At 40.7% G+C, this 16,146-nt stretch overlaps 1 protein-coding gene across 1 annotated transcript in view; it reads right to left on the bottom strand.

Annotated features, from left to right (window-relative positions):
- The window catches only part of SLC25A12 (solute carrier family 25 member 12), a 239,734-nt gene that overhangs the window by 22,766 nt on the left and 200,822 nt on the right, over positions 1 to 16,146 (bottom strand). The window contains exons 14-15 of the mRNA XM_073633896.1: positions 14,922 to 15,062; positions 4,243 to 4,381 (exon numbers count right to left, since the gene is read on the bottom strand). Of these exons, the coding sequence (XP_073489997.1) occupies positions 4,243 to 4,381; positions 14,922 to 15,062 (280 nt within the window). The remainder of the gene's footprint in view (positions 1 to 4,242; positions 4,382 to 14,921; positions 15,063 to 16,146) is intronic.

The raw sequence follows: 16,146 nt of genomic DNA, 5'->3' as shown, positions 1-16,146 counted from the left end.
CATTTTCCTTCCACTTCACAATTATGTGCCACTTTGTGTTGATCTATCACATAAAATCCCAATAAAATACATTTACGTTTTTGGTTGTAACATGACAGAATGTGGAAAATTTCAAGGGGTATGTATAGGCAAGCCTTAAGTATAGGGACTATTCTACATTCTTATACAATGCTGCTGAATGACCAGGCCATATTTTGAGATTCGGCACTGCGTCGCTTTAACTGACAATTGCGCAGTCGTGCGACGCTGCACTCAAACAAAATTGATGTTCTTTTTTTTCCCCACAAATAGAGCATTCTGGTGGTATTTGATCGCCTCTGTGGTTTTTGTTTTTTTGCGCTATAAACAAAAAAAGAGCAACAATTTTGAAAAAAACGCAATATTTTGTACTTTTTGCTATAATAAATACCCCCATTTTTTTTAAAAAAGCAAATTTTTTCTCAGTTTAGGCCGATATGTATTCTTCTACATATTTTTGGTAAAGAAAAATTGCAATAAGCGTATATTGATTGGTTTGCGCAAAAGATATAGTGTCTACAAAATAGGGGATAGATTTTGCGCATTTTTATTATTAATTTTATTTTTTACCAGTAATGGCGGCGATCTGCGATTTTTATCGGGACTGCGACATTATGGCGGACACATCGGACACTTTTGACACATTTTTGGGACCATTGGCATTTATACAGCGATCAGTGCTATAAAAATGCACTGATTACTGTAAAAATGTCACTGGCAGGGAAGGGGTTAACACTAGGGGGTGATCAAGGGGTTTACTGTGTTCCCTAGTACGTGTTTCTAACTGAAGGGGGAGGGGACTGACTAGAGGAAGTGACGGATCGTGGTTCCTAGCTAATAGGAACACACGATCTGTCACTCCTCTCAAAACAGAACAGGGAAGTGTGTGTTTACACACACTAGTCCCTGTTCTGTCTCTTGTGCTCGCGATCGCTCGTGGCTGGCGGTCGTCGCGACCGTCGGCTATGAGCATCGGCACCCCCGCTGTGCAGTGGGCGTGCGTGCCTGCTATCCCAATCCCGCGAGCCTACGTATAACTACAACGGTTCGCGGGAACGTGCCGACCTGCCAGAGTAAAATGACAGCGGCTGGTCGGCAAGGGGTTAATCTGAAATCTGCACAAGGTAAATAAAATCTATTAAAGCAGAACTACACAGCACCTGAGCACCATAAACACTATTTAATTCATTTTTAATATTCAAAACAAACTCCCCCATCCATTTATGCTTTCATGCTTTATTTTGCTGAGAAATCACTTTGAAAAGTACACCTCCTAGAATTTCTGGCTGCAACCATTTTGAGTAAGGGCAATTTACTTTCTGGAATCCATTTGCCCTTAGCTCAGGCATGCTGGAAGGAGGGTGTGCTTAGCTAAGAAACCCCCTCCCCTTCTGAAGACCCCTGGGATGTATGACATCATTTGGAAGCCAGGAAGTAACTGAAGAAATGTAAAAACAAAATATGATATAGTTTCCTATCTGTTTGCTAATGTTAGCAGCATACGGATTAAAAATAGTCAGTGTTGCCGGAGAGTAAAATTCCACGTAAAAAAAAAAAACACACCTATATCTCTATTCCACAACACAAATCCCCAATGACTATCATTATATCGCTACAGCCTTTTACTGGATGTGTCATCTTTACCACTTTACCAACAGTCATTCTTTGGATCAAACCAAACCAATAGTCACGAGAGTAGGAATGTGAATTATCTTATGCTCGATACCCCTTATCATTAAAATACAATAAATGAGAGCACCAAATTAACGTCCAAGATTCATAGTAGAGAAAGTATTGGGGCCAAATGCACTTCCCCAAAACGCATTGGCTTTTTTTCTACTGTGAATCAATTTTATCATTAAAACCCCTGGTCTCTTAAGCCTCGTACACACAATCAGATTTTCCGACGGGAAATGTGTGATGACAGGCTGTTGGCGGAAAATCCAACCGTTTGTACGCTCCATCAGACAATTGTTGGCCAACTTTCCGTGGACAAATGTTGGATGGCAGGTTTATAAATTTTCTGCGGACAAATGTCTGTTTTCGAATTTTCTGAACGTGTGTGCACAAGTCCGTCGGACAAAGGTCCAAAGTACAAACACGCATGCTCGGAAGCGAGCCAGAAGTGCTCGGTCTTGTAAACTAGCTTTCATAATGGAGAATTCACATTCGTGACGCGGCAAATTATGAAATCTCGAAATGCAGCGCACACTCTCTTCTTTAATGGGATAATAATGAAGCTGCTTTGCTGGTAATACTGATGGAGTTCTGCCAAACGTATTTAAAAAGGCTTTTTTCTCCTAGTAATATCAAGAATAATATTATTATGTTTATTTATTTTTTTGGTCAAATTACCACAACACCATTATCCAGTAGTTTTTTATATCAAAGATACAACTATGTTGGCGTCCCTTGTTAATTTTACATTGTATTTTTTAAAATGTAACTGCCTACTCCCAAACTGTCATTTCAAGTAAAACACATAGCCAAGTATTATTCTCCACAATTTTTTATTATGCAATAAAAAAAAGTGAAAAAAAAAAGAAAAATAGACATGCTATCTGCCAATAGAACTTAACCAAAAAGTGTATTCTATGCATCCAAAAATATAGAAAATATACCAAATCAAATCCTTATTCAACCAAAAAATAAAATAAAAGCCTCATGCATGTGTCCTGCTTCTTAATATAGGGGGTCAACAATGCCAAGAGTTGGTGAAAGCAGAGGTCCGTCATCTGGAGATAATCACTTGGATTATTCTCCTGGAGCTCCCGCAGCAAAGGCATATGACATAATTGGTCAAGATTAATAAAGCAACCAATTTTTGGTCCAAGAAATCCTCCTCCTCCTGTACCTGGACTGGACTTGGGTCAAAGCAATAACTCCAAGGCCAATAATAAATAACACGTTATCTCCTCCGATTCCGCAACATGTCTGGTTGACGAAGGCCGTTCAGAAACTAACTGAAAAGCGCAAAATGAAAAGCGCAAATCAACACTCACCAAACTTCTACTAACATGTAATTAGCAGAAGGAGCCCAAAGGGTGGCGCATGACAATTGAACTTCCTCTTTATCGGCTCGTAGTACGTCGTGTTTGTTAGCCGACAATTGTGTGCTGTTTGTATGCAAGACAAGTTTTGGGCCAATGCCCTTTGGACAAAAGTCCCAGGTTTTGTCTGGGCAAAATCTGATTGTGTGTACGAGGCCTTAGACTTTTGTTTGGAGCTCTCATTGGAGTCTTCCCCGTGATTATGTAACCTACTGAACCGGACTTGGAGACCATTTAACGGCTCAGGAAACCTTTACAATTGTTTTGAGTTACTGTAATTAGCTGATTAGAGTGCGACACCATGAGTTTACAATATTGAACTTTTTCACAATATTCCAATTTTCTGAGATACTGAATTTTGGGTTGTCACTAGCTGTAAGCCAAAATCATCAAAATTAACAGAAAGAAATGCTTGAAATCACTCTGTGTGTAATGAATCAATATAAAATATATGTGTTACACTTTTTGAATTGAATTACTGAAATAAATTAACTTTTTGATGATATTCTAATTTTTTGAGATGCACCTGTATTACATTTTTGGTTTTGGGTTTAATACCGCTTTAAATTACACCCGTTCGCATTCGCCATATCTGCTCGTTCTCTTCCTAGAATGGTGGTGAAAGTAAAACTAAGGTAGATAACAGGAGCTGATAATGGAGGTAGCAACGCGCTGAGGGCCAGAAAAGATGAAGAGGAATTGGTGAATTTGGAATGCCTCAATACGTACCACGTAACACAAAATTATGCCAGCTGATTGACCTGGGGAGAAATAACCATAATGATATGTGGTAATAAAGAAATGTTAACTGAGAAAAGTAGTAGGAGTGTTTAAGATAATAAGAACATTTTTCTCCATCAAAATATTTCCACCGACCTCGCCATCCCAGTGCCAGCACTTGACAGAAACCTTCCACAGATGGACACCTATAATGCTGTGCTAAGTCATTGAACGACATTAAGCTGTTTACACCAGTTATGCTAATGCAATTAGTAGCTCATTAAAACAACGATATCACCCACCGCGAGCATATGTTTACTGCTCCTCACCGGTGACTGATACTGCTTTTGTATAAACGGGTTGATGAGGACAATTTTCATGTTCTATAAAAATAACAACAACAGAGTTGTCTGGCGTGGGGATGGGGCAAATACATCCAATAATAGGGCCTTACCTGCAATGGCTCCAGCTGTAAGCAGTTGTAAGGCTCCTATGTGGCCGTGTTCATCAGCAAAGGCAGATTTGCAATGCGCATAGACAGGGAAGTAGATGGCAGAGAAGGGGATGTCTCGTAGAAAACAAGCTTTGGCACCCTATGACAATGATCACAATGTTAAATGATATATAAACTCAATCACTAAAATCTCATATAAGTTTTAACATGTTCATGAAATTTCAAAGGTCATATTGAAAAATGAAGCTTTCAATAACGTAATACCCAGTGATCCTGCGAGGAAGGTCCTTGCTCACTGACAGTTAAAGGGTGACAAAGCTCTATCCATGTCTCCTAATTGTGCTCCTGTGTTGTCACCCTGTGATGGAGACTACAATTGGCCTTTTCGAGGCACACTATACAGCAGACCTGGGCTATTTACAGCCCCGCCCACCTTATCTGGCCCTTTGGATGTCCCTGTCCAGCTTGTGATACGGCACTGTGTTACTTTAACTGACAATTGCGCGGTCGCGTGACGCTGTACCCAAAATTCTTGTCCTTTCTTTCCCAAAAATAGAGTTTTTTTGTTGTTATTATAACCTCTGCGTCACTTATTTTTTGCGCTATAAACGAATAACGAAAATTTTGAAAAAAAAACAAAAAAAAAACAAGATTTTTTACTTTCTATTATGAAACATATCCAATAAAAAAAAAAAAAAATCTAATTTCTTCATCAATTTAGGCCAATATGTATTCTGCTACAAACTATGGGATAGGCATGTGCAATTCGTTTCGTTCCGAATTCGTTTTTTAACGAATTTTGACAAATTCGTTAATTCGGGAATATCCGAATTAACGAAAACCCGTTTAACTAATTTTTTTCCGAATATTCGTAAATTCGATAAAGTTGGACATTCATAAATTCGGGCATTCGTGCATTCGCAATTTACGAATGTACATTCGTAAATTCGAAAATTCGGAAATCTGAAATAATAGTTAACTAATAATAACTTAACTTTTAGTAATTACTAGTAACTTTTAAATTATAGGTATTGTAATTTACTTTCAAATTTGGCTGTTAGTGAACGTAACACATACAAATTTATCCAAAGTTATGATCCGAAAAAACGGAATGGAATGTAATGAATAATAATAAATAACAATAATAATAATAACAACGTTTTATTATTATTATTCATTATTAATTTGTTCCGTTCCATTTGTTTAGATGCAGCATTTGTTTTGGATAATTCGTAACTTCGGATAAATTCGTATTAGTTACGTTCACTGACAGTCAAATTTGAAAGGAAATTACAATACCTATAATTTAATAGTTAGTTACTATTTCAGATTTTTGAATTTTTCGGGTTTTTGGATTTTCAAACTTAGAATTTACAAATTTCCGAATTTTCTAATTTACAAATGTACGATTTTACGAATTTACGAATGTACGAATTTACGAATGTACAAATGTAAAATGTATAAATGTACGAATAAACGACTGAACGAATGTTCAAATTTACGAATGTACGAACGTACGAATGAACGCATTACGAATTTACGAATCGCGATCATAACGAATGACCTGAAAACGAAAAAAATAATAAACTAATGAAACGAAAACGAACAAATTTTTTTGGCTGTGCACGTCTACTATGGGATATAGATATGGAATTTGTGTTTATTTTTTTCTTTTTTACAAGTAATGATGGCGATCAGTGACTTATAGAGGGACCGCAATATTGCAGTGGACATATTGGACACTGACATTTTTTACGCTTTTTTGGGAACCAATGACACGGATACAGTGATCAGTGCTAAAAATATGCACTGTTACTGTACTAATGACACTGGCTGGAAAGGGGTTAGCAACAGGGGCGATCAAAGGGTTAACTGTGTGCCTAGTTAGTGTTTTAGTTTAGCGTGGGAGGTGCTTTTACTAAGGGAAGGCATGGATCCATGTCCCTGCTTTGTATGAACACAGGATCTATGCCAGTGGTTCTCAACCTTCCTAGTGCCGTGACCCCTTGATAAAATTTCCCAAGTTATGGGGACACCTAACAGTAAAATTATTTTTGTTGCTCCTTCATTGCTGTCATTTTGCGACTGTTATGAATCGAAATATAAATATCTGATATGCAGGAGCCATCATTGCGCAATATTCCAAAAAAGATCATTTATTTAACATAAAATATGAACAGATGTACACTCACATAATAGGGTGTTATTAGACCGGCACTAAGTCTATCCAGCATTTACAGTTTGTATACGCCGCTCTGTTCTTACAAGCCAGCGTGTGTTCCAAGCCTCATTTTCGGTGCGGGTCAGGGGCCGGATGTGACATCAGCGTTGCTCCACTAGCCTCAATGCTTCCTGATGACGTATATTTCATGCAAAACACGTTGAGGCTAGTGGAGCGATGCTGACAACACCCTATCATGTGAGTGTACATCTGTTCATGTTTTAAGCTAAATAAATTATCTTTTTTGGAATATTGCGCAATGATGGCTCTTTATCCTGCATGAATATATGGGTGGAGAATACATACCGCTGGACCTGCTGCGGCATCTTTGGAGTGACCAGTACAAATGATTGAAAGATCCATGGTCTGATCAGGCCCTTATTATACGTAATCTGTTGAGCGCACAATTCAGAAGGTGGTGGCGCATCACGGGTGTTTGGGTGCTATACAATCTATTGATTGATTGGGCTGGTGACACACATCACTAATATGTTTTTATTAATTTCTCTCTGACCTACCAGTTACTCAGGTGTTCCATCAGAATCAGCAACCCGTCTAATGTGGAAAGGGAAGTGACGTTCAGTCGCTGCCATCTTGGTACACTCGTCCGCAGTAAGCCTACAGTTAGAAGTCGGCAAGCGGACATCTTTTTTATACCCACCGAAGTCTTGCATTTTACACTTATTTTTACTACTAAACTGAGCTTATATACTATATAAGTCTTATATAGTATATAAGCTCAGTTTAGTGGTAAAAATAAGTGTAAAATGCAAGACTTTGGTCATCTAACTGTAGCCTTACTGCGGACGAGTGTACCAAGATGATGGTGATGGAACGTCACTTCCGTGTGGTCTCTCCTCTCCCGAAAGTGACGTCTCGCTGGCTGAGACGGACCCGACATTACTATATGTGCGGAGTCGGGTCTGTTCGGATTGGAACAGCGTTCCCGACCCCCTGGCAAATCAGCAATCGCCCCCCCCCCCCCCCCAGGGGGTCGCGACCCACGGGTTGAGAACCGCTGATCTATGCCATCTTTACTGACAGATCGCCAATCTGCCTCGTTTACATAGCCAGACTGCCATTCTGCCTGTGTACCGATCAGCGGGTGCCGGCGGACATGGAGTCTGCAAGTCCCGCTGTGTAGGATCACAGCAGGACCAAGCCGGCGGCGGTGCACACACGCGCCGCTACCCTGAAGTGCAGGACCATGTATACAGGGCTTTTTTTCAGCAGGAACTAGGGGGAACTCAGTTCCACCACCTCTGGCTCAGGTCTTCTGCTCTCTGCTCACCAATATCACATGGTAACACTGAAGTCCAGCTTCTGCGTTTACAAGTGATAGCTTATCCCCCAGTAGCTCCCACAGGTCAGAACTCCTGCGCAGATCCCACTGAGTGCCGGACAGGCACAAGGGACATACAGAACAGGTGCCCAGGTTTTAGTGCAGTCATGGGCAGGAGAGGGTGCGTGGTAGACTGCACCCTCTGTGGTCTCCATTTTTTCCCTGGTGACCAGTTGTTGATGCTCCTACTGCATCATCTTCCTTGCAAGTGACTGTAGTATAGTATAGTATGCTGGGAGGTACTACAGCCGGATAGGTGCTTTAGCTTAATATTGCAACAAAAATAAGAAATATGACAGATGGTGGAGCTTTTAAAGAGGGGGAGAAGATGAGGGCAGTGGAGGGAAGGGTTGTATGCAATGATGCCATTTGGCAGGTATGTATGTGTGGCGGGCATGGTTGAGTTCCTGCACCTATTCTCTGAGAAAAAAAAGCCCTGCATGTATATATACGTGATCCTGCACAGCGCAGCTGCACTGTAGCTGTAAAACTGCTATAAGGTGGTGGGCAAGTGGTTAAATAAGTATACGTCATGTAACGCATGTTGCATGGCTCTAAGGTAGGAGTGTGGGTTCCCTGGATCCAGGCCGCCCAGTCAACAAGATGGCGGCTTTGCTTCAGCCCTCATTGCTCCACTAGTCACCAAGTTGGCAGAAGTTGCCATTTCTGAGTGGCTTCAGCTGTATAGCAGGGGCAGAGCCAGCCCTTGGGCAGACCATGGGAGGTATATAAATATCTTCATGGGGTTCCCATAGACAAGCTGCTCTGCTGACTTTAAGTATGTTTGACCCAAAGGATTGCTAGCTTGCTATACTGCAGAAGGTTGGTTCCCTATTTGGATTTGTATTGTATATTTGTTTAAGGGGGGATAACATGTCTAGTTACAGTGAGGGGAAAAAAGTATTTAAAACACTGCTGATTTTGTATGTTTGTCCACTGACAAAAAAATCATCAGTCTTTAAATTTTAATGGTAGGTTTATTTTAACAGTGAGAGAGACAGAATAACAGCAAAAATATCCAGAAAAACGCATTTCAAAAAAGTTATAAATTGATTAGCATTCTAATGATTGAAATAAGTATTTGATCCCCTATCAATCAGCAAGATTTCTGGTTCCCAGGTGTCTTCGAAACAGGTAACAAGCTGAGGTTAGGAGCACTCTATTAAAGGGAGTGCTCCTAATGTCAGCTTGTTATCTGTAAAAAAGACACCTGTCCACAGAAGCAATCAATCAGATTCCAATATCTCCACCATGGCCAAGACCAAAGAGCTGTCCAAGGATGTCAGGGACAAGATTGTAGACCTACACAAAGCTGGTATGGGCTCCAAGACCATCGCCAAGCAGCATTTGATTTGAGTGCCCAATGCAATGCTGGGGACTGGACATTCTGATCTACATCTGCCGAAACACGTTTTCCATATCAAAAAGCTAAAATAGATTTGCAAAACTTGCTGTATAATTTTTGGTTGAAACAATCATTCCATCCCTCTTGGAAAATCTGGAAAATCATTTGTTCTCAATAGGAGTAGTTTAATCGGCTCTTTCCAAGCTGGCCACACTGGGGTTGATTTACTAAAACTGGAGAGTGCAAAATCTGGTGCAGCTCTGCATGGTAGCCAATCAGCTAATAACTTCAGCGTGTTCAATTAAGATTTGACAAAAAAACCTGGAAGCTGATTCCTATGTACAGCTGCACCAGATTTTTCACTTTCCAGTTTTAGTAAATCAACCCCAGTACATGTGTATGAATGTGAAGTAGGGAACTTAGATTGTAAGCTCTTGAGGGCAGGGATGGATGTAAATAAGAAATATGTGAAGTGCTACATAAATTGTTGGTGCCATATACAGTAATAACGTGAAATAATTAAATTAATTTCTGCCCATCTATGACCAGTCCTAGAGCCTGATGTATGAACCTGTTTTTATAACAACTGAAATATTTCTCTACAGCCATCATTTAGATTCAGCCCACGTTCACACTGAGGACAGGTTTGAAACTGCGCAAGTTCAGCTGAACTCGCGCAATTTCAAACTGGCATTTCAGTCCGACTTTGGGGGGGGGCGATTTGACAGACATCTGTGCAAGTTCATGCACTGATATCTATTGAAATCGCCCCTGAAGTCACCAAAAGTAGTACAGAAACTACTTTTGGGAATCGGTGTGGCGCCGCAAAGTCAGTGTCGCTCCAATTCGGACAGTGCCATTGCCGGCAACAGGCTCCAATTTGGCATGCGATTTGACATGTCAAATTGCAGGCCAAATCGGCCCAATGTAAATGTAGGCTGAAACCTTCAGGGCTCATTACTTTGAGGTGGAGATACATCAGCACATAAAATAACTGCTTTTCATTCTTCTACACATTACTCTACGAGCTCATTGACACTAGCTCTGCTCTAAGGCTTGATAATGCGATCTTTGATGCTTTTTGCATTTTGCAGAAATGCAGGGAATTTTTTTAACATGGGTTCCTATGGAACACGTTCACATCAATGCATTTTTGTGCCTCTGCATTTTTGGAAAGGGTCGGGGACTTTTTGTTCCTGCAAAATGCAGCATTTTTACCGCGATTTCGCACCCCCCCCCACCAGACCAAAGCACCTTGCCCCCATGTTGATGGGGACAAGGGCCTCTTCCCGACAACCCTGGCCGGTGGTTGTCTGGGTCTGCGGACTTATTGGAATCCGGAAGGGAGCCCCTATTCACCAAAAAAGCAGTGAAATGTAAAAAATAAAACAAAAAAAAAAACACAAGAGCCAGTTTTTGACGAGTCTTTAATTTAAAAAAATAGCTCGGTCTTCTCCCGCCGCCGTCTCTCCCAATGCTGTCTTCTCCCCGAGCCGTCTTCTCCCACCATCATCTCTCCCGGATCTCTTATCATAAGGGACGGGCTCTCTGGGTGACGTCATCGAAAGGCCACACTCCATGGCTACACAAGAGATGTCAGACAGTGGATGATGTATGCGGTCTGGTATGGTTCAGGAGGGGGGAGGGAGCTCACTCCTGATCTGCCGGGCTGCATGCTCGGATAAGAGTCTGGTATGGATTTTGGGGGGGACCCTATGCCATTTAAAAAAAAAAAATTGGCGTAGGGGTCTCCCCTCCAAATCTATACTGGTCCGAATGCCCTGTATGGACTGGGGGGGGGGGGGGGGCGCATGTCATTTTTCGTGAATTTTTTTAGCCGGGAATTTTTTTTTTACATTCAGCTGTCAGCGGGAAAGCCCGCTGACAGCTGATGACTCATCCGTTGCTAAGGACGTGGCGGCTGGCTTCCCGACCCACCCCATAGCAACCAGCTATATACAGTGAATGTAAAAAAAAAATGAAAAAAAAGACACAAATCGCAAAACACAAATTGTGGTAAAAAACGCGGTTAGCACAGCAAAAAGCACTGCAGAAACGCTCAAAAGTAAGATGCATAGATGTGAATCGAGCCTAAAAGAGCAATCTACGTGCAGATTGGTTGTATTACTCACTACTTGCTTTAACCCCCTAAAGCCTACAGTAGCACACCACAATCACATATACTGCACACTGTTGCAGGGCGCTTGCAATGCGGCCCTATTAACTTGAATTGGTTGCATTTGGCAGGCAGTAGCGCCTGCCCAAAGTGACAGGGGGTATAATTTCGGCAGTGGGCACAAGGCAAAGCATCACGGCGGTGGCATGTGTACACTTCTGGTCGCTGCCTCTGCAGCTAAAAGAAGTAGCGGTTGAAAGGGACAGTAAAAGCGAGGCTCAACCGTGAGATTTTACTGCGCCCCCCCACTATTAACACAATTGTAAAATGAAGAGGTAACAAAAAAGGTAAAAGTAGCCACATTACCTACAAAATAAGGCAATTGACGTTCAGTCAATTGTACATAACAAATGAATTTTTAATTCTTCTATCAGCGGATCCTTAACAATTGTTACCTTTTATACCACTCGCCCCTCTCTATTAGATTGTAAGCTCTTATTAGCAGAGCCCTCCAATCTGATGTTAGTACAGCGATCTCCACTGCTGGTCGGCAGACTTTTTTTCGCTCATGCAATACACACAGGCTGAATGTCGGCTGGTTTCTATTGAACCAGCCAATGCGGCTTGACATTCGGCCTGTGTGTACAGGGCTTAGCCCCCTTGTATTGCAACCATTCTGCCTCTCCTTATATTGTAAAGTGCTGCGCAAAATGCTGGCGCTATATAAATCCTATATAATTATGTTTCACATGCGGCAACAGGTGGGATCAGTCTCCACACTCCACAATCTGGCTCGTTCATCTCAACTGAAACAGTCAATTGTACCAGTTACAGGAATGGCACACATTGAGATGCAATATAATATTATTTCTTTATTAAAACAGCCAGTGGGAACAGCTTCTAATCTGACATGTTTTGCGCTAAGAACAGCGCTTTCTCATTCCTAGCGCTGTGCCTAGTGCAAAACAAGTCAGAATAGAACCTGTTTCTGTTGACTATATTATTCAAGGAAGAATATTATTTTGCGTCTCAATGCGTGGCATTTCCTGTTGCTGATACAATTCACTGTTTCAGTTGAGATGAACCGAGCCAGATTGTGGATTGTGGAGACTGATCTCGCCCCATGTGAAACATAATCCAAGCTTAGAGTTTTCACTCAAAAGCCCATTGCAGCTTTATCAATAGACAGACCTTTTTGGGAACTATACTTCTCATTTAAAATACACGTATGTAGAAATTTGAACCTTTATCAAATGTCGCTCTCTGTGTATTGGATCGCTACCTGCCAATCATATTAGAAAAAATAAAGGTAACTGGCCACCTCCCCCTTTCCCAGCATCACTAATCAGATGTGAATCAGGAAAAAAAAAAAAAAGATTTAATTCCATGAATCAGCAGGAGCCTTCTTTTCCGTGCCAGCCATGATGACCCAATGGCGCAATGGAAGGCACTGACACAGTACAACTCCCACTGTAACCAATGTTCTTGAAGCAGGCCTTGGAAAGCCAAAAAAATAATTGTAGCAATCTGAATAATGCCATTAGCTGCAAATTATCTAAACTCCCAGCTTCAGAGACAAAAGAAAAAGATTTTAACAGGTTATATTTTGGAGGTTAACTGTTCTCCTGTAGAAACTATATAAAAGTTTTTGTTTACACTACATTTCCTCTATAATTCTTTCAACCCATGTTCCAATACGTAACGCATGTAGCATGTGTGCTTGACAGCATGCAGACACATATGACATATATGGGATGGTCATGCAGGCAGCAGCTGAAATAATAAGGCAGAATGGGCTGTCTACCCCGGGACACATGAAAGCTATCAGGATTAATAGAGGCCAATTTGGTCCATGCAGGTGTCAGGGGGACATACATCATCATCATGTATCTCAAGGTTTTTTTTTACTTTGAAAACAAATTTAGATTTTTTCAACCCGCAATCCACTATACATATCAGAGGAATTTGATAATCACATATCTATATGTAAATATTTAAATGGCTACTAAACAATTTATGAATTGGTTAACATTTAAAAATGATAAAGTTTCTGAATAAGTATGTATTGTTTCTAGACATTATCAGAACAAAATATATTTTAAAATGTATTCTCTGCTGCTAGGATGGTAACACTCAGTCTTTGGAAACTGGTGACTATACCTTCCCTGGCACAATGCAAAGCAAATTTGGATTCTATCAGGGACCTGAAACATCTGTTATCCTGGGAAAGTGATAGATTCTAGCATTTGTTAAAAAAACTGGGTCTCATGGTCGGTGTTTCGACTCTTTCCTACATTCAGGGATGCTTCATACCAATCACCAAGATTGAACTAAAATATATTTAGACGTGGCATCTAGACGTGGTGAAGATGACATGCTGAAGTGCAACCCAAGCATTAGAATGAGGAAGAAAGGGGATTTAAGTGACTTTGAAAGTGGAATGGTTGTTGGTGCCAGACAGGCTGGTCTGAGTATTTCAAAAACTGCTGATCTACTGGGATTTTCACACACACAACCATCTCTAGGGTTTACACATAAAGGTCCAAAAAAAGAGAAAATATTCAGTGAGCAGCAGTTGTGTGGACGAAAATGCCTTGTTGATGTCAGAGGTGAATAGACAGACTGGTTCGAGATGATAGAAAGGCAACAGTAACTCAAATAACCACTTTTTACAACTAAGGTTTGCAGAATACCATCTCTTGAAGCAGATGGTCTACAGTAGCAGAAGACCACACCGGGTGCCACTCCTGTCAGCCAAGAACAGGAAATGGAGGCTAAAATTTGCACACCAAAATTGGACAATAGAAGAATGGAAAAACGTTGCCCGGTCTGATGAGTCTCAATTGCGACATTCAGATGGTAGGGTCAGAATTTGGCGTAAACAACATGAAAGCACGGATCCATCCTGCCTTGTGTCAACGATTCAGGCTGGTGGTGGTGTAATAGTGGGGGGGATATTTTCTTGGCACACTTCGAGCCCCTTAGTACAAATTGACCATCTTTTAAACACCAAGGCCCACCTGAGTATTGTTGCTGACCATGTCTATCCCTTTATGACTACAGTGTACCCATCTTCTGATGGCTCCTTCCAGCAGGATAATGCACCAATGTCACAAAGCACAAATCATCTCAACACTGTTTTCTTGAACATGACAATGAGGTCACTGTACTCCAATGGCCTCAACAGTCACCAGATCTCAATCAAATAGAGCCCCTTTGGGATGTGGAGGAACAGAAGATTCGCATCATGGATGTGCAGCCAACAAATTTGCAGCAACTGTGTGATGCTATCATGTCAATATGGACCAAAATCTCTAAGGAATGTTTCCAACACCTTGTTGAATCTGTGCCAGAAAGAATTAAGGCAGTTCTGAAGGCAAAAGGTGGGTCCAACCCAGTACTAGCAAGGTGTACCTAATAAAGTGGCTAGGGAGTGTATATGTGTTGTGTGTGTGTATATATACATATATACACACACACACACACACACACACACAAATCCACACAGTATATAGAAACATACACAGTAAATATATTGAGTTTTTGAAACACAGTAGAATGCAGATTACACATATTCACAAACCGTTCATTCAGTTGCATGAATTTCAGCTTGTTTTCAGCTGTTTCACTTTAGGCGCATATCATCAGTACTCACCTTATAAAGACCAAAGAAACCCAGATCTCTGAGCACAGTGAGTGCGCGGACTTTAGGGCCTGTTGTAATTTCTCCTGCGACCTGCAAGCGAATCTTGACAATCTCCAGCGGGTTTGTGAAAATGACTTGGGAGCCTCCTGCCTGCACACAAATAGACAATGTCATCAGAGTTTTTACTGGACTGAGTGAATGCAATGACTGTATAACAAGCAAAACATTTCTCTGTAACTCTTGCAAATTAGTTATAGTCAAAACCTTTTTATGTTTTGGAGAGATGAAGCAAGGGTTAGAACCTGCTGTGGTCATACAACCTCTCTATTTGTTCTGGTGACACTGATCTGACCCAAAACAGAAAAAGATGAGATATCCAAAATTTTACAGTGGTCACCAAATAGAAAGAAAAAAATCTTCAAACGGGGTACCTCTTCTAGTGACAATTGTCTGTCTACAGTCTACACAGACAATCATCAGTACAGAAAGTGATGGGCAACCAACATTTTACAATTGTCTCCAGAACAAGCTTTAAGGGTAAGTTCTCCAATGGGGACATCTGGGGACTTCCAATGGGGACACCTGTTCTGATGACAACGGTCTAATGAAGGGAATTCCAATCAATGTATAAAGATTTGCTCTCACTTCCTGTTGTGTCTCCAGGACAGGGCGTGTATATGGAAATCTCCCCAATGGGACACAGAAAGCAAGACATAAACTTACAGAGGTTTTAATTCTTACCTAACCAAATCCTTAATCTAAACCGAAGAAAAAAGCTTTGGCTATTTGTACTATACACTATAGTTACATCTGTTACATATCTATGTTATCTCTCATTTGTGATGATATTATACAATGTTCACATTTTAGATACATATCTAATATTTTATAGGAAATGAAGCACAAATAGTGCCATCTTTCTGGCTAAATTACTCAACAATTGGGGGGTTATTAACAGTTATATTCAGTATTCAATATATTCAATTTATAATTTTACTACAGCTGTGATAACAAATCTTCTTATTTGTATGCGCCTGTTGGATTATACACCAATTTTAACTGGCATTTACATTTCTGAGGGCTTTTGCATACATTATCTTGGATTTTTAATACGTTTTAGGGGTTAGGATGCTATATGTTTTCTCATACAGTCAATTTTTAAGAAATTATATATGTTTTACATAAGCAGAGTGAATGATTTCTTCTTTGGGGAGATTGTGGATTGTGGTGGTTT

This window comes from Aquarana catesbeiana, linkage group LG06, assembly GCF_042186555.1.
Source record: "Aquarana catesbeiana isolate 2022-GZ linkage group LG06, ASM4218655v1, whole genome shotgun sequence".
NCBI classification, from domain to species: Eukaryota; Metazoa; Chordata; class Amphibia; order Anura; family Ranidae; genus Aquarana; species Aquarana catesbeiana.
This window is presented reverse-complemented; position numbering and strand designations above follow the sequence as displayed.